Genomic DNA, 12,977 nt, shown 5'->3' with positions numbered 1-12,977 from the left:
GGCCTTACAGGCAGTCAGAAGGTAAAGAAAGGAAACCATCTGGCTTCTCAGGTGCTTCTTGTGCTTCAGTATTACAATAATAATAAATGCGCAATTTTAAATCGTGTAGATCAACAACAAAACCACCCGGAAAACCGGTTTTAAGGGTAAATACGATCTTAATTCAAGTTATATAAATGTGAAAGTTGGAAGCTGTGGTTCCTTGTATCTTAAATGCAGGATAGAGAAGAGTGACTTCTTGGGGGAAAGAAAAAAGAAAAGAAAAAAAACTTCAAAGAAGTTAACTTTAACCCGGGTCCAAATGAAAGCAAAGCCTACAGGCTGCGGTGGAGTGGTGCAGGCTGGGTTCTTACAGTATATTATCCTTACAGTGCACACACACACAAACACACACACACACACACACACCGATGTACAAAGAGCAGTGAGGAGAAAGAAATCCTCCTTCTTCTCTGCGGATCAATATCAGCGCAGCAGGAGCCGAACAGGAACCGACATCGACGCACTGTGTGCGGCTGACCTTTCCCACTCCCCACAGGTCACCCCTTCCTCTGCCGAGGAGGTCAGCGGGCCAGCCGCTAAAGAGGCCATTAGGAGGTGACTTCAAGTGCTAAATACTCTGCATAATAAATCTACATCTTGCCTCAGCCATGTCCGGGATGGGGAGTGTTTCCACCTCTTGTTGTCCAGCCAAAAACTCTTTATCCCCATTTGATTGTTTAAACGTGAGATCTGCTGTAAGAACGAAGAAAGCCTTCCAAACTGCATCTTACATGTTGAGAGAAAGGCTTTTTTATTAGGTTCTAATAGATTTGACTTGAAATCATTACCTAGCTGTAATCAACTTGATCCCACCAGCCTCTCTGTTTACAGCATGCTCTGCCAGCCAAGCGGCTTGTATGATAGGAGGCGATGTTTGCCTGCAGCCTCTGGTGTTGTCCAGGAGGGCCACAAAGGCTGCGACAAATCGGCCTGTGATTGACAACAAGTTCCACAACACATCAACAACATCCTCCTGAAGCAATATCGACAGCGAAGCATGCAGTTCCACCAGAGCTGAGCACCAGCAGCACCAGCACACTGCCGTGGTGCACGCCGCCTGCTCCTGCTGGGGAATTCAGCCTCACATAAACGACGTGCCACACAGCTTTCCTGCCACGATCTATAATCACTACACCACAGATCCCAGCATTCTGAAAGTCATCTGATTCCACAGAAACAGCTCAGGTCACAGCGGAGCGGGAAGCTGCCCTCCTGCAGACAAGTGGACCGAGTCAAGTTCAAGTTCACGGCTGCTTCTGCACCAGACTCCTGAGCTCTGGAGGGTCCAGCATAAAGGGGGGGGGGGGGGTTGTGAGTTCTGGATCCAGACACACTCAGTAACCGACAGGAGGGAAATAAAAAGAGACAAAAGTAGCATGCCTAAAATGAACTGAGGGTGAATCACTGTTTTAGTTGTAATGCATTGTAAAACACCTACAAAGTGACTGCACTCAGTTGATTTATTTCTTATTATTTGTTTTCTTCGCTTCGTCTCATTTGGATTCTCAACCTCCGGATCATTCCAGCATCACCACAGCCACACTGTCTGAGGCCTTTCAGCATGTTGCTGCAAAGCCAGAGTCAAAACGCCAGCATGTTATTTAGTTAAGGGTTGAAACCAAAAAGCGTGGAGCTTTTTTTTGAGCGAGGAGCTGCAGACGAGGTTAAACATCTGAGACGTGATGAACTTCCCAGAGAATCTTTGATTAACGCCAAAAGATTAGATGCCAGGCAAGATGCAACACGCTAAACTGCACCAGCACACAACAGGATGAAGAAGGAGGAAAAAGCAAAAAGATATTTAGCACTTGCAACACCTTTTATTATATTTGTATGCAGTAAAATTTTTTATCACAATAAGGAAGAAAACACCTCTTAAAACTTCGAACAAAAGCACATAACGAAACAACTGCCCCATGTTTAGCTCGTAAATTGTACATATTTATAGTAAAGAAACATTCTTTATAAATACTGTTTCATCTGTAGCAAGTAAATACCATAATTTAATTACAAATGGATAAATATGGCAGTTGATATTTACAAAAGGAAGGGCGTAGTTACAGAAAATCGAACGGCACAACGTTTATTTTCCTCACAATCTTCCAGATAGTATTTCACAATTCAAACTTGCAAAGCACAAAACATCACAAGTTAAGCCCAGCAAACTAAAATATACATTCACAAGCATAATATTGTGGTCTGTTTGAGTTAAATGTTAACTTTGGCACTCTTTCCAGTTTATAGATGTTTTAGTATAGTACAATCAATTTGCCTTAGGATCACAATATTCAACATTATTGTACAATTTTATTGTAATATGTGCACTAAAAGTCCAGTTAGAGAAATAGCTACCATTGAAGGAACACCTATACACCAAAGACTGACAAACTATCACAACCAATGGGAAAGTGGGCTTTTTAGTCGTTATTTACAATATGAAATACACCTCGAATATTGTACATATTTTCCTCTGTTGGTAATCACCGTCTTCCCTGGTGCATCAAAAATAATAAAATAAACAAGTGTTTGTGTGCCTCTTGTGTGCACGTGTCCCATTCTGCTGCAGGAATGGCCCAGTGCTGTGAGATGAGTGTGTGTGGCTTCACTTCAGCTCAGTCCTACACATACCATTCACTGAAATTGGAGGACAGGCCACTGTGGCTGGTGGTGTTGTGCACTGCTGAGGCTGGGGACAGGGTTGTGTTGCTTTGGGTCTCGGTGGTGGGAGACACCAGGCCCGGAGGTGTGGAGGATTCATAACCGGAACTGGCTGCTGGTGACGAGTCTGATGCTGGTGGGGAGGATTCGTGGACCTGGAATAAATTTTAATAAAAAGAGGAAAGAGTGTTTATAATCTGCATGAGTCCCAATTGAAGATGCAAAAAAATAAATAAATAAAATAAAAAAAATTTCAAACACACACACATTTTCTATTTACCTTCATGTGTTTTCGTAGGGAGCTGGGGTGTGTGTAGGACTTGTCACACATTTTACACAGATAGGGCTTGTCGGACGTGTGGACGTGCATGTGTTTCTTTCGGTCGCTGCTGTTTGCAAACCTTCTGTCGCAGCCCTCAAACTCACACTGGAATGGTTTCTCCCCTGCAGGAAATAAAACAGAATAAACAGGAACAAAATGGTTAGACATCTCTTTATTTTTCCACTGGGAACACAGCGGGCTGCGTGAGGAACGAGGAGCTGTGCGGATAGTTTGAGCGCAAAACGAGCAATTCAAATGCAAAAGTTGAGTGCAGAGCAATGCGATTGTGTTGCTTGAAAATCACAGCCAGGCCGACATGCGTATTCAAAGTTTAAAGTTAAAATGAGTGGGGGGATGCTTTAGCCTGAATAATGCAAATAGCGGCGTGGAGAGGGGGGGCGGCTGGGAGAAGGCGACAAGGCCGTCCTCAGTGGGCCTACAGAAGGCATACCATTTGCCGGGAGACAATAAAAATCTAATTAGCACCTGAGCAATTTCATGGCACGGCACCATAATGCATTTCCCAAGAAAATAAGTCCAAATGTGTGCGGCTGGTAATGGCCCTGTCTGGCACCTCGGTGCAAATCAAAAGGGGCGCATGAGAAAACAAAAGGCACTGCTCGCAGTGCGGCTGAGGACCGGCTCGCATTTCCCCCAAAAAACACTGAAACGGGATAGAAGATCCCATTTATCCACAAGTTAATTCAATAATAAAAGCGTCCAAACTGTGGTGAAAATCGATGGGGACAGAGCGCGTAAAGCAGGAGCGGAGCGCTGGAAAAGCGCAGCATCGTTTATGATTTACTACGAGCTGCTCCACGACACGCAGCGCGCTCCCACGTCCCCTTTGACCCATTTTTAAAGTTTACTCCCAACAATAAAACACGAACAGCGTCAGGAAAATTCTCCTCCGAACGCTGGAATAATCATTTGCACCACTTGAATTGTTTAAATGTGTAAAGCGCCGCAATGTAACGTAGAAATTAATTATCCCTGATTCTAAGCGCGTCCCCGCCTCGCTCTCTCTCCTCTCTCTCTCTCCTGGATGTGATCCTAAATCGACTTGAACTGCTTCTACAAATACTATCTACTTTAGCAGCCTAAAATACCCGCGACTAATTAGATCGTAATGTGTGTTTGTCTTGGCAAGAAACACATGTTTACAGCGACGAAATAGGCCTAAAAGCTCATGTGCGCTTTGGTGGCGACAATTACGCGAAACTCAATATTTAAGCGAGGAGGAAAGGACCGTGTTCGTGGAATTACCTGTGTGCGTTCTCTTGTGTATCTTCAAGTTTTCCGACCGCGCGAAGACTTTCCCGCAGCCGGGGAACGGGCAGGGGAAGGGCTTCTCCCCCGTGTGCACGCGGATGTGGTTGACCAGTTTGTATTTCGCCTTGAACGGCTTGCTCTCCCGGGCGCAGTCCTCCCAGAAGCAGATGTGGTTGGTCTGCTCCGGCCCGCCGACGTGCTCCACGGAGACGTGCGTGACCAGCTCGTGCATGGTGCTAAAAGTTTTGTTGCAGCACTTCTTGGGGTTGCTGAGCTGCTCGGGGTCGATCCACTTGCAGATGAGCTCCTGCTTGATGCACTGCTGCCTCATGTAGCGGAAAAAGGCACCGGGGTGGTGGTGGGCTGCCATGTTCATCCCCATGTTCATATTCATGGAGCCGTACTGGTTGTGGAGCTGCGCGGCCGAGTACGGGTCCGTCCTCGGACTGGAGACCTGGTGGTACTGGTCTGAGCGTCCGAAAACTTCCCCCGGTAGTCCGAGTCTCATCTGGCCGTTCAGGACGTTCGGGGACCCGTGGGAGCCGTGCTGGTCGTGGATGCCGGGGAACAGAATGTGGCCTTGAGTGTCTGTGTGGGAGTGATGCAGGGATCCCGCCGTGGGGCCAAAAATAGTGTGCTGGCCGCTGGCCGGAGAGGATTCTCCGAAGCCGCGGCTGCGAAAGAGAAAGTCCCTGGTGGAGTTGAAAGGGGAGCTCGCGTACGACGTGACATGGGCGGCGTGCGCCCCCAAAGCCGCCGCGGGGTAGCCCGGCGCCTGGGTGGTGAAGGCAGAGCTCTGTCCCGGGGAGAGGTCGTGGTTCAGCTTGAACGCGCCCATGTGCGCCGAGTCGACGAAGCTATTCTGAGCCAAACTCAAGTCTCTGTCCTGCATGTCGCTCGCGGAGTGATGCCTGGCGAACGAGCCCACTCCCAGCCCGGGGAACTGGTGGCCAGCATCCAGTAACATTATCTCAGGCGGAGGCTATTTATCTCAACCGGCGCAGGGCTCACGGCGAAGGAATAACTTTTAAAAAAGAGAGGAGAAAAAAAAAGGATCAAATGTTGATGCTGACACGCACAGATTCAACTTCCAGCCGGGGAAACACCATCAGGCGTGAGTGAAAGCGCCGCTCCGTTCATGAATTAAAAAAGAAAAAGAAAAAAGAAAGAAGAGAAAAGAAAAGAAAAAAAAACTCAGCTTCTCGAAACAGAATCTACTTCTAATTTACTTGCAGCTAATGAAAAAAAATCCAAATGCAACGAAGTGAAGAGTTTCCTCGTGTCCTTTTTCCTCCTGACTAGGAACAGTTGGAGGCGTTAAAATGCACGCAAAGAATTAAATAATTGTCTTACTGGGTGTCTTCTGCGCGCACCGGCCGCGAGTGGGAGCATCTCAAAACGCGCCGCTCCAAATGGGCATGCATTTATTTCTGCGGCTCGCCTGTGTTTATCGCGGAGGGTCCCTGTTTCTCCGTGGACTGGCTCTACCTCCTCTTCCGCCCCCTTTAACTGGAGCCCGTTCATTCGCTCCTCGCGGCCTGATTGGCTCGCGCGCCTCATCAATCCCAGGTGTCTGTCCAATGGCAGGTAGCGCTGCGAAGACTTAATAGCGCAACGCCATTTTCCACTCATAATTACCGCCTACTTTTAGGAGAAGATTTGGAGGCGTGAGCAGGAGAAAAGATCACGACAAGAGAAAGACGAGCCAGGCTTTCTGTTGTTTATATTCCGTACGCGCTTTGTTAGAATATTAGAAAAAAAATACAAGAGAATAGCTTTAAATTATATAGTAATAACTATGGAGAACATGTATATTATGTAACAGCCTTCCTGGTTTTTTCATTTACAAATCAATAAATAATTAATATTGATTGACAGTATAGCCTTAGAAATGTGGTGATCGTTACTGAGGATTTCACACACACACACACACACACACACACACACACACACACACACATATATATATATATATATATATATATATATATATATATATATATATATATATATATATATATATATATATATATATATATATATATATATATATATATATACTTAATTTCAGTACTGATGCAAAACAAAACAAAAAAAATAAGGAGATGATTTGTTTTGTTAATTCACCACAGCTGAAAAAGCATGTGCGCCTCCCTCCCTCCATATGGAGTCCAGTGGTTTTTCATTGCTCCTACAACCACAACCGGGCCTGTAGTGGTGCTCCAGTTCTCACACTGCAAACCGCCGGTGGTTCTTTAATGGTTCTGTACGTCGCAGGCTCCGTTTCCTCGGCGGTTCTCACATTCACCACACCAATTAAGTTACATGCTATGGTGGTGAAGTGTGCTAAGATCCAAGTTAACCCTTAGTGACCTGCCGGGTCGAAGCTGCAACTGGTTTTCACTTCAGCTGGGAGCGCTGCTCTGCGCAGCGCCTGCGAGAGCGATACATGTTCGTCAGTAAGGATAGAACCCTTGATTCTGCCTCTAACGGCACTGCTGTGTGGGTTTCCCATGCTGGCATTAACATAAAGCTGGACATATGGGTGTGTTTTTTTTATATATAAAATGATTTATAACATGATTTCATTTCATCAGTATTTCATTGTGCGTCAATGTTCCTCCACAAACATGCTCTGAAAGTCCTCAATCAGTCAACACAGCACAAATAACTTATTCACGTACAAGTCAAAAGAAGCTTACTTACATTATTTCACCAAATCACCATCCCACAACCTGACTCCGTCCGTTACACTACTTATTTCTCAGTCTGCCTAACTCTCCGGTGCTCTCCAGCCGACAAACGGTGCTGACGACTGAGGAAACGTTTTAAAAAACTTTTTTTTTTTTTTTTTTTTTGAAATTGTGTGTGTCTCCCAGCTCAGAGTGGGACAGGCTGCGCGTTGTGTGCCATTCTTCCAAGTCTATTTCAACCCGCGCCACAGGAAACGCAGGAGCTGATCCAAGTTCAAAGTCACGTCTGCCGACCCCTATAAGAAGTTCTTTATTTCTCTGGAAAACCACAAAACCTTCCCCAAGATAGGGAAAGAAGCAATGGAAAATTAAAAAGAAGAGGAAGGAAGAAAAAAAATCAATCGTGGAAAGGCGCAGGGCTGTGGCTCTCCCTGCTGCCTGGGAGAGAAAGGGGGTCGAGCTCATTGAAAAACCCCACAAAGACCCGCGTTTCAACAGGTTTTCGGAGCAGCAGAGCGCTCTGAAATATGGCTCACACATGCAACAAATAAGTCACTTCATGCCTCAAAAAAATAAGATTCGAAGCAATAAGTGAAAAAAGTGGGACTTTTTTTCTGACACGTAGAAATGTTTGAATAAATCCAGCGTTCCTGACCGGAGCACAGCTCTGCCTTATAGATTCTAATTTATGCCAAAGGCATATTTCTCCTCTCTGTTATCTGACAGTATCAATATGTTGACACACTGGAAGGTTACTTGTGTGGCTTGCTTGACCTTGTGTTTCATGGATGTTTGACCTCTGACCCGTTAAGACCACATATGTTGCCCTCTTGACTCCTTTTGGTAAAATAACCCTGTTTATGACAAAGCGTCTTTGTTTTAGACAGAGAGGGAGAGAGAGGGCGAGGAAGGGGTGAAGACGCCCCCCTCTTCCAGTCTGAGGCATCGACAGCTTTCCGTAATTTGGAAGCAATAAGTCAATAAAAACGCACTTCTTATATGTTTTGATATTTTAAATTGATTTGAATGTGGTGCTTAAACTCTATGATCAGCACGTGCACGTCAATGATATTTATGATTTGACATGTCAATAACAAATTGACAATAACAGGAGAGGACCTAAACGAGCCTTTATGTTGATTTGCTTCAGCAGGATCAGATCAGTTTGTTATTGCGGTGCTTTAAATAAAGACAGGCCCTCAAACAAATCCTAAACGATGCACCTACTGGCTTCCTCTGCTTTATGGGCTTCAAGGAGCCTTCTGGAGATCATTTCATTATTCAGCAGCATGCACGTGGCTATTGGTCATTTCTAAAGAGAATTTAAGCTTCTATTAGAAAATCAATTAAAACGGATTCACTGTGCAAGTAAATTCATTCGGTTTCAGATGATGAATGTTATTACCAATTAATAACGCAGCATTTTGCGTGTAATGCTACATCACGCTGTATGTCCAGTAAAAGAAATATATGAGTGAGGTGTTCTTTGAAATCGCAGATCGTCAAGTTCATAAATCAGTTTCAGCTGGAGAACAAGTGCAACAGGCCCATCATGTGTGGAGTCTCCTCTCTAACGACGAGAATCCATCATTAAACTTGCAGCTTTATGTGCAGAGGAGTGCTGTGCTGCAGGTCCAGTATTTCAAATTTAATATAATTTACAGGGATGTGTGTGGGGTTTTTTAAGGCTACAAAAACCTTGCATGACTCGCTGACATGCTGATCTGCAGCTCGAGACCAGTGGTAATAATTCGACTGGGAAGGGGAATGAAGACATGTCATCCATAGATAAACGCACTGCTGTCAACACAGGCGATGCTGTCAGGTCCTAATCTGTCATCTGAAATTAATCTGAATGTAGTCCACCCGTCTGCCAGCCGCAGACACAAATATCACGCAAATATCAATTACATTTTACAATTAATTACTTAAAAAAACATAAAGATGAAATGAAAAAGATGCACTAAAATAAAAGTAATAAATCAAGTTTCACTACTGTTGTCCAAGTTAACTGCTGAGCGTTTAAAACTCACGCACAAATATACAATAATTAAACTACAACACTATTTGTTTAATCAAACATTGTTTAAAGCTTGGAGACTAAAAAAAGAAGTCAAAGGAAAATATTATAAGGAATGTATTTTCTTTTCAACTTTATGTTAAAGGCTCAGTTCATGAAAAGCAAAAGTCGGTTAAAAGCTTATTTAAGTCTAAGTGCAGCAATTTATGTTAATCAATGCACAGAAAAAATCATTAAAGTTCAAGAAACACATATTGTAAAAGTACCTCGGTCATCTGCTTTGTTTTTTTTAATTTAATTTAAAATGAAGATTTTTTTTCCTCATAAAAATATTTAAAAAAAATATTGAAAAATATTTTACTTGAAAATACCAATCAATAAAATCAACCGATCCTCACACAGCTGTTTTCTATTTCACACATGCAGTGATTAATTAATTGCACTATTTCGAATCAGCGTTCCTGCCTTTTCTCCATCTATTTTCCCTCTCTCTCCCTCTCTCCGCGTCTCGTGGCGATTATCCACAGAGAAACATGTGGACAAAGCGAAGCAGGCATAAACTGGGCTACACTTGTCGCATAAACTGATATTTCGGTCATCCACATGCACCGGCACCAGTAAACACAGAGCCGCGCAAACAGATCTGCTGGTAACTTTGTGAGTACAACTTTTTGGAGTCAACAGCGATAAAGAGAGTGAGGGGGCGGAACCCTGCTGAGCCCCTGCGCTGAACGACAGCCAATCGCTTCGTTCTCCTAACTGCCAGTCACCGAAATCCGTCCAATACCCGCAGTGCCATTTCTAAACTGTATTCCCCACTGTGTCCTCCAACTGTTGTATGTTCTGCCAATCGCTTGAGGACAGAGTGGGAAAAGGAGCAAGCAGAGTTAGAAGCCGGACAAAAGAACTTATAGAGCCCTTATATACATATTTTCCTAATGTTTTAGAGCGCGCGGTGCGGTGAAAAGCAGTTGCGGTGCGCGCGGATGGACTTGTCAGTGTAGTTATGGAACCCCCTTTAAGCAAGAGGAACCCGGCGATAAGATTAGCGGATTTGGCAGCGACTCAACCCCTTCCTCATCAGAATATGACAGGCTTCCCGGGGCTAGGGGGGCATCACCCTCTCTCCCACCATGCCCACCTCCACCCTGGGGAGCTGGGCAACGACCCCGGAGTGGCACTCACTCCATTTGGACCAGAGCACATGGCACAGACAAATGCTCTCAAACTTAGCCCATCTCAGCACATTCAGAGCCATCCCGAAGCCCAGACCGCGGCGTCCTTCACTTCTGCTCAGACCACAGTTGGTTTCCCCGTGGCTCACCCCCACTCAGGCTACTCAAGCAGCAGGGACTTCATCCTCAGGAGAGAACTCTCAGCCTCTGCTATGCATGCACTTGGCGACCAGCATAGTTCCGCCTCCTCCCCTCATCACCATGGCATGTTCATCTCCCCAACAGGTGCTTATGGGCACGCGGAAAGTGGGGCCCATTCACTTTTCACTGGACTTCACGACCAGGCGTCCCCAGGTGCCCACCACCATGCCCTCAACGGGCAGATGCGCCTGGGTATACCGGGGGACATCTACGGCAGGCCGGAGCACTTCGGGCACAGGCCGGAGCACTATGGACCGTCTTCCCTCCACAGCTACAACTCCATGAACCTCAATGTGAACATCGCTTCTGCTCCTCACGGAGCCGCGGGGGCGTTTTTGAGATACATGCGGCAGCCCATCAAGCAGGAGCTCATCTGCAAGTGGATCGACCAGGAGCAGAGTCAGAAGAAGCCCTGCTCGAAGACGTACAGCACCATGCACGAGCTGGTCAACCACGTCACGGTGGAGCACGTCGGGGGACCGGAGCAGAGCACCCACGTCTGCTTCTGGGAGGAATGTCCGCGGGAAGGAAAGGCTTTCAAGGCGAAGTACAAACTGATCAATCACATCCGAGTTCACACGGGGGAGAAGCCCTTTCCGTGCCCCTTTCCCGGCTGCGGAAAAGTGTTCGCGCGATCGGAAAATCTCAAGATTCACAAGAGAACTCACACAGGTCAGTAACTCACACCGTCGGAAACTTGCACGGCGCAGCCTGCTCCAGAATCGCCAGATCGCTGATCACGATCAGGCTCTCGAGGCGATCTTGTTTTATTATTCGCGTCCTAACGGCAAAGCCACTGTGCGTAATTACGCGCAGAAGCGAGGAAAAGCAGTTTTATTCACGAAGCGTCCGCACAGCCAGTAGAAGCGCTTCATTTCCGTTCTTAAACGTTAACTTCTTCTTCTTTCCTTTTTCTTTTTTTTTTTTTTTACTTATTCGCCGAGACGCCTGCAGTTGGCGTCAAAGGATTAAGGCTTATGATTTGTAAAACGTGCTTACGTACGTACAGAACACGCGTAAAAGTAATTGTCTTCATGCGTGGGACGTTCGCGCAAAAGCAGTTTATATGACGGTGAATCCAAGCGAAGGGTGGCTGTTATTTCAGCATAAAGAGGCTGAATCTTCTGGTTCAGACGCTGAAATTCCTGCCAGTTATTTTAACGGGCTGTTTACCTTAACTTCTGCGTAACCGTAGAGCTTAATCTGCCATAATTTCACTAAGTCGACCAGAGCAACTGCATTATGACGTGAGTTCAAAAAGTTCAAAACAAGTCACACTTTTCAGGGCGCAAAATATCACAACTCTTTCTTGAATGGCTATTTGATCTCATAATTTGACTCAGAAAAAGTTTTGGTTTTGGCTTATCGCCATCTTTATAGACAGGCCTCTCCTCTCTAATCAGTCCTATAAAATCTGCACGTGATTAAGTTACGAATACGGACAAAGTTCACGTGACACTCTCGTTTTTTTAAATCACAGTATCATTTTGCAGCCCATATTTCTTTCATATCTCAGTAGGACACTTTGGGGTGGGAGTGTGTTTTCACGTGAACGTGTGGACGTGTGTGAGTGCGAACAACTGCAACCAGACACAAGCATGGCACATAAATGGCTCGTGGTGGTCTCCAGAGCGGCCCCCTCTCCAGCCACATGTAAAGCAGAAGGCCTGCAGGCATGTCACACGGGTTCACGCTGGAAGACGCTCTGGGCGAGTGGGAGTGGAGCTGCGGCCCAGTGCTGAGCGGAGGAGTGCAGGCTGTGTTCAGGCTCAGCAGCTCAGATGAGTGTGTGTGTGTGTGTGTGTGTGTGTGTGTGTGTGTGTGTGTGTGTGTGTGTGTGTGTGTGTGTTATTCTAAAAAGCTGCTGTTTCACTGCTTTCTGGAGTGATGAGCATCCATCTCCTGCTTTCTCTCCTCATTTGAAAATGCATGTTTCTATTAAGGTGCATGTGCACGTGCACGATCACGACACTGACTGCTTTCTGTTTCTCGTTGAACTGAAGGGGAGAAACCTTTCAAGTGCGAGTTTGACGGCTGCGATCGAAAATTCGCCAACAGCAGCGACCGGAAGAAGCACTCTCACGTCCACACCAGCGACAAGCCTTACTACTGCAAAGTGCGCGGCTGCGACAAGTCCTACACGCACCCGAGCTCTCTGCGGAAACACATGAAAGTGCACTGCAAGTCCCCGCCGCCCCCTTCCACCAACGTCAACTACATCTCTTCCAGCAACCCCCTCGGGGACCCCCTGTCCCCCGGCTCCGACGCGCACAGGAGCCGCTCGGCGAACCTCTCCCCTCAGGTCACCAACCTCAACGAGTGGTACGTGTGCCAGGGGAGCGGGGGGCCCAACCACCTCCACACCCCCTCCAGCGACGTGCCAACGTCGGACTCAGACGACGAGGACTCTTTCAGAAGCTCAGACCCGAGGACAATGCTCTGATGCCCCTGTTTACGACCACGTGACTGTCAAAGTTGTCATGGAGTTGACCCATTAAAGGGCGCAGAGCCATGCGTGGGACAGCTCGTTTCTTTTACTGTAGTCATACTAAAACGACTGTGCTAAAAATAAAAAAACAGACATGCATTGATGC

General features: G+C 46.2%; 2 protein-coding genes across 2 annotated transcripts; one reads left to right on the top strand and one right to left on the bottom strand.

The window, feature by feature from the left end:
* Positions 1-1,842: 1,842 nt before the first annotated feature.
* Positions 1,843-5,332, bottom strand: zic2a (zic family member 2 (odd-paired homolog, Drosophila), a). Its single transcript, XM_030111329.1, has 3 exons — positions 4,289-5,332; positions 2,981-3,144; positions 1,843-2,855 (listed from the first exon to the last, which is right to left on the bottom strand). Exons 1-3 carry the CDS (start codon positions 5,259-5,261, stop codon positions 2,661-2,663), a joined length of 1,332 nt encoding a protein of 443 aa, XP_029967189.1. The 5' UTR covers positions 5,262-5,332; the 3' UTR covers positions 1,843-2,660.
* A 4,548-nt stretch (positions 5,333-9,880) lies between these two features.
* zic5 (zic family member 5 (odd-paired homolog, Drosophila)) lies at positions 9,881-12,977 on the top strand. The gene is made up of 2 exons (XM_030112645.1): positions 9,881-11,055; positions 12,387-12,977. Exons 1-2 carry the CDS (start codon positions 10,014-10,016, stop codon positions 12,824-12,826), a joined length of 1,482 nt encoding a protein of 493 aa, XP_029968505.1. The 5' UTR covers positions 9,881-10,013; the 3' UTR covers positions 12,827-12,977.

The sequence above is a fragment of the Salarias fasciatus genome, chromosome 16, assembly GCF_902148845.1.
Source record: "Salarias fasciatus chromosome 16, fSalaFa1.1, whole genome shotgun sequence".
In the NCBI taxonomy this organism is placed as follows: domain Eukaryota; kingdom Metazoa; phylum Chordata; class Actinopteri; order Blenniiformes; family Blenniidae; genus Salarias; species Salarias fasciatus.
The sequence above is the reverse complement of the archived record's forward strand: the minus strand, read 5'-3'. Positions and strand labels throughout refer to the sequence as shown.

Bases quoted from the DNA above. Each gene is read 5' to 3' on its own strand.
- zic2a (XM_030111329.1), bottom strand. From the start codon at position 5,261: ATGTTACTGGATGCTGGCCACCAGTTCCCCGGGCTGGGAGTGGGCTCG. The intron at 3,145-4,288 runs GTAATTCCACGA...TATTTCCTGCAG, and splicing joins ACACAAGAGAACGCACACAG to GGGAGAAACCATTCCAGTGT. The intron at 2,856-2,980 runs GTAAATAGAAAA...AATTTATTCCAG, and splicing joins CCCTACGAAAACACATGAAG to GTCCACGAATCCTCCCCACC.
- zic5 (XM_030112645.1), top strand. From the start codon at position 10,014: ATGGAACCCCCTTTAAGCAAGAGGAACCCGGCGATAAGATTAGCGGAT. The intron at 11,056-12,386 runs GTCAGTAACTCA...GTTGAACTGAAG, and splicing joins TCACAAGAGAACTCACACAG to GGGAGAAACCTTTCAAGTGC.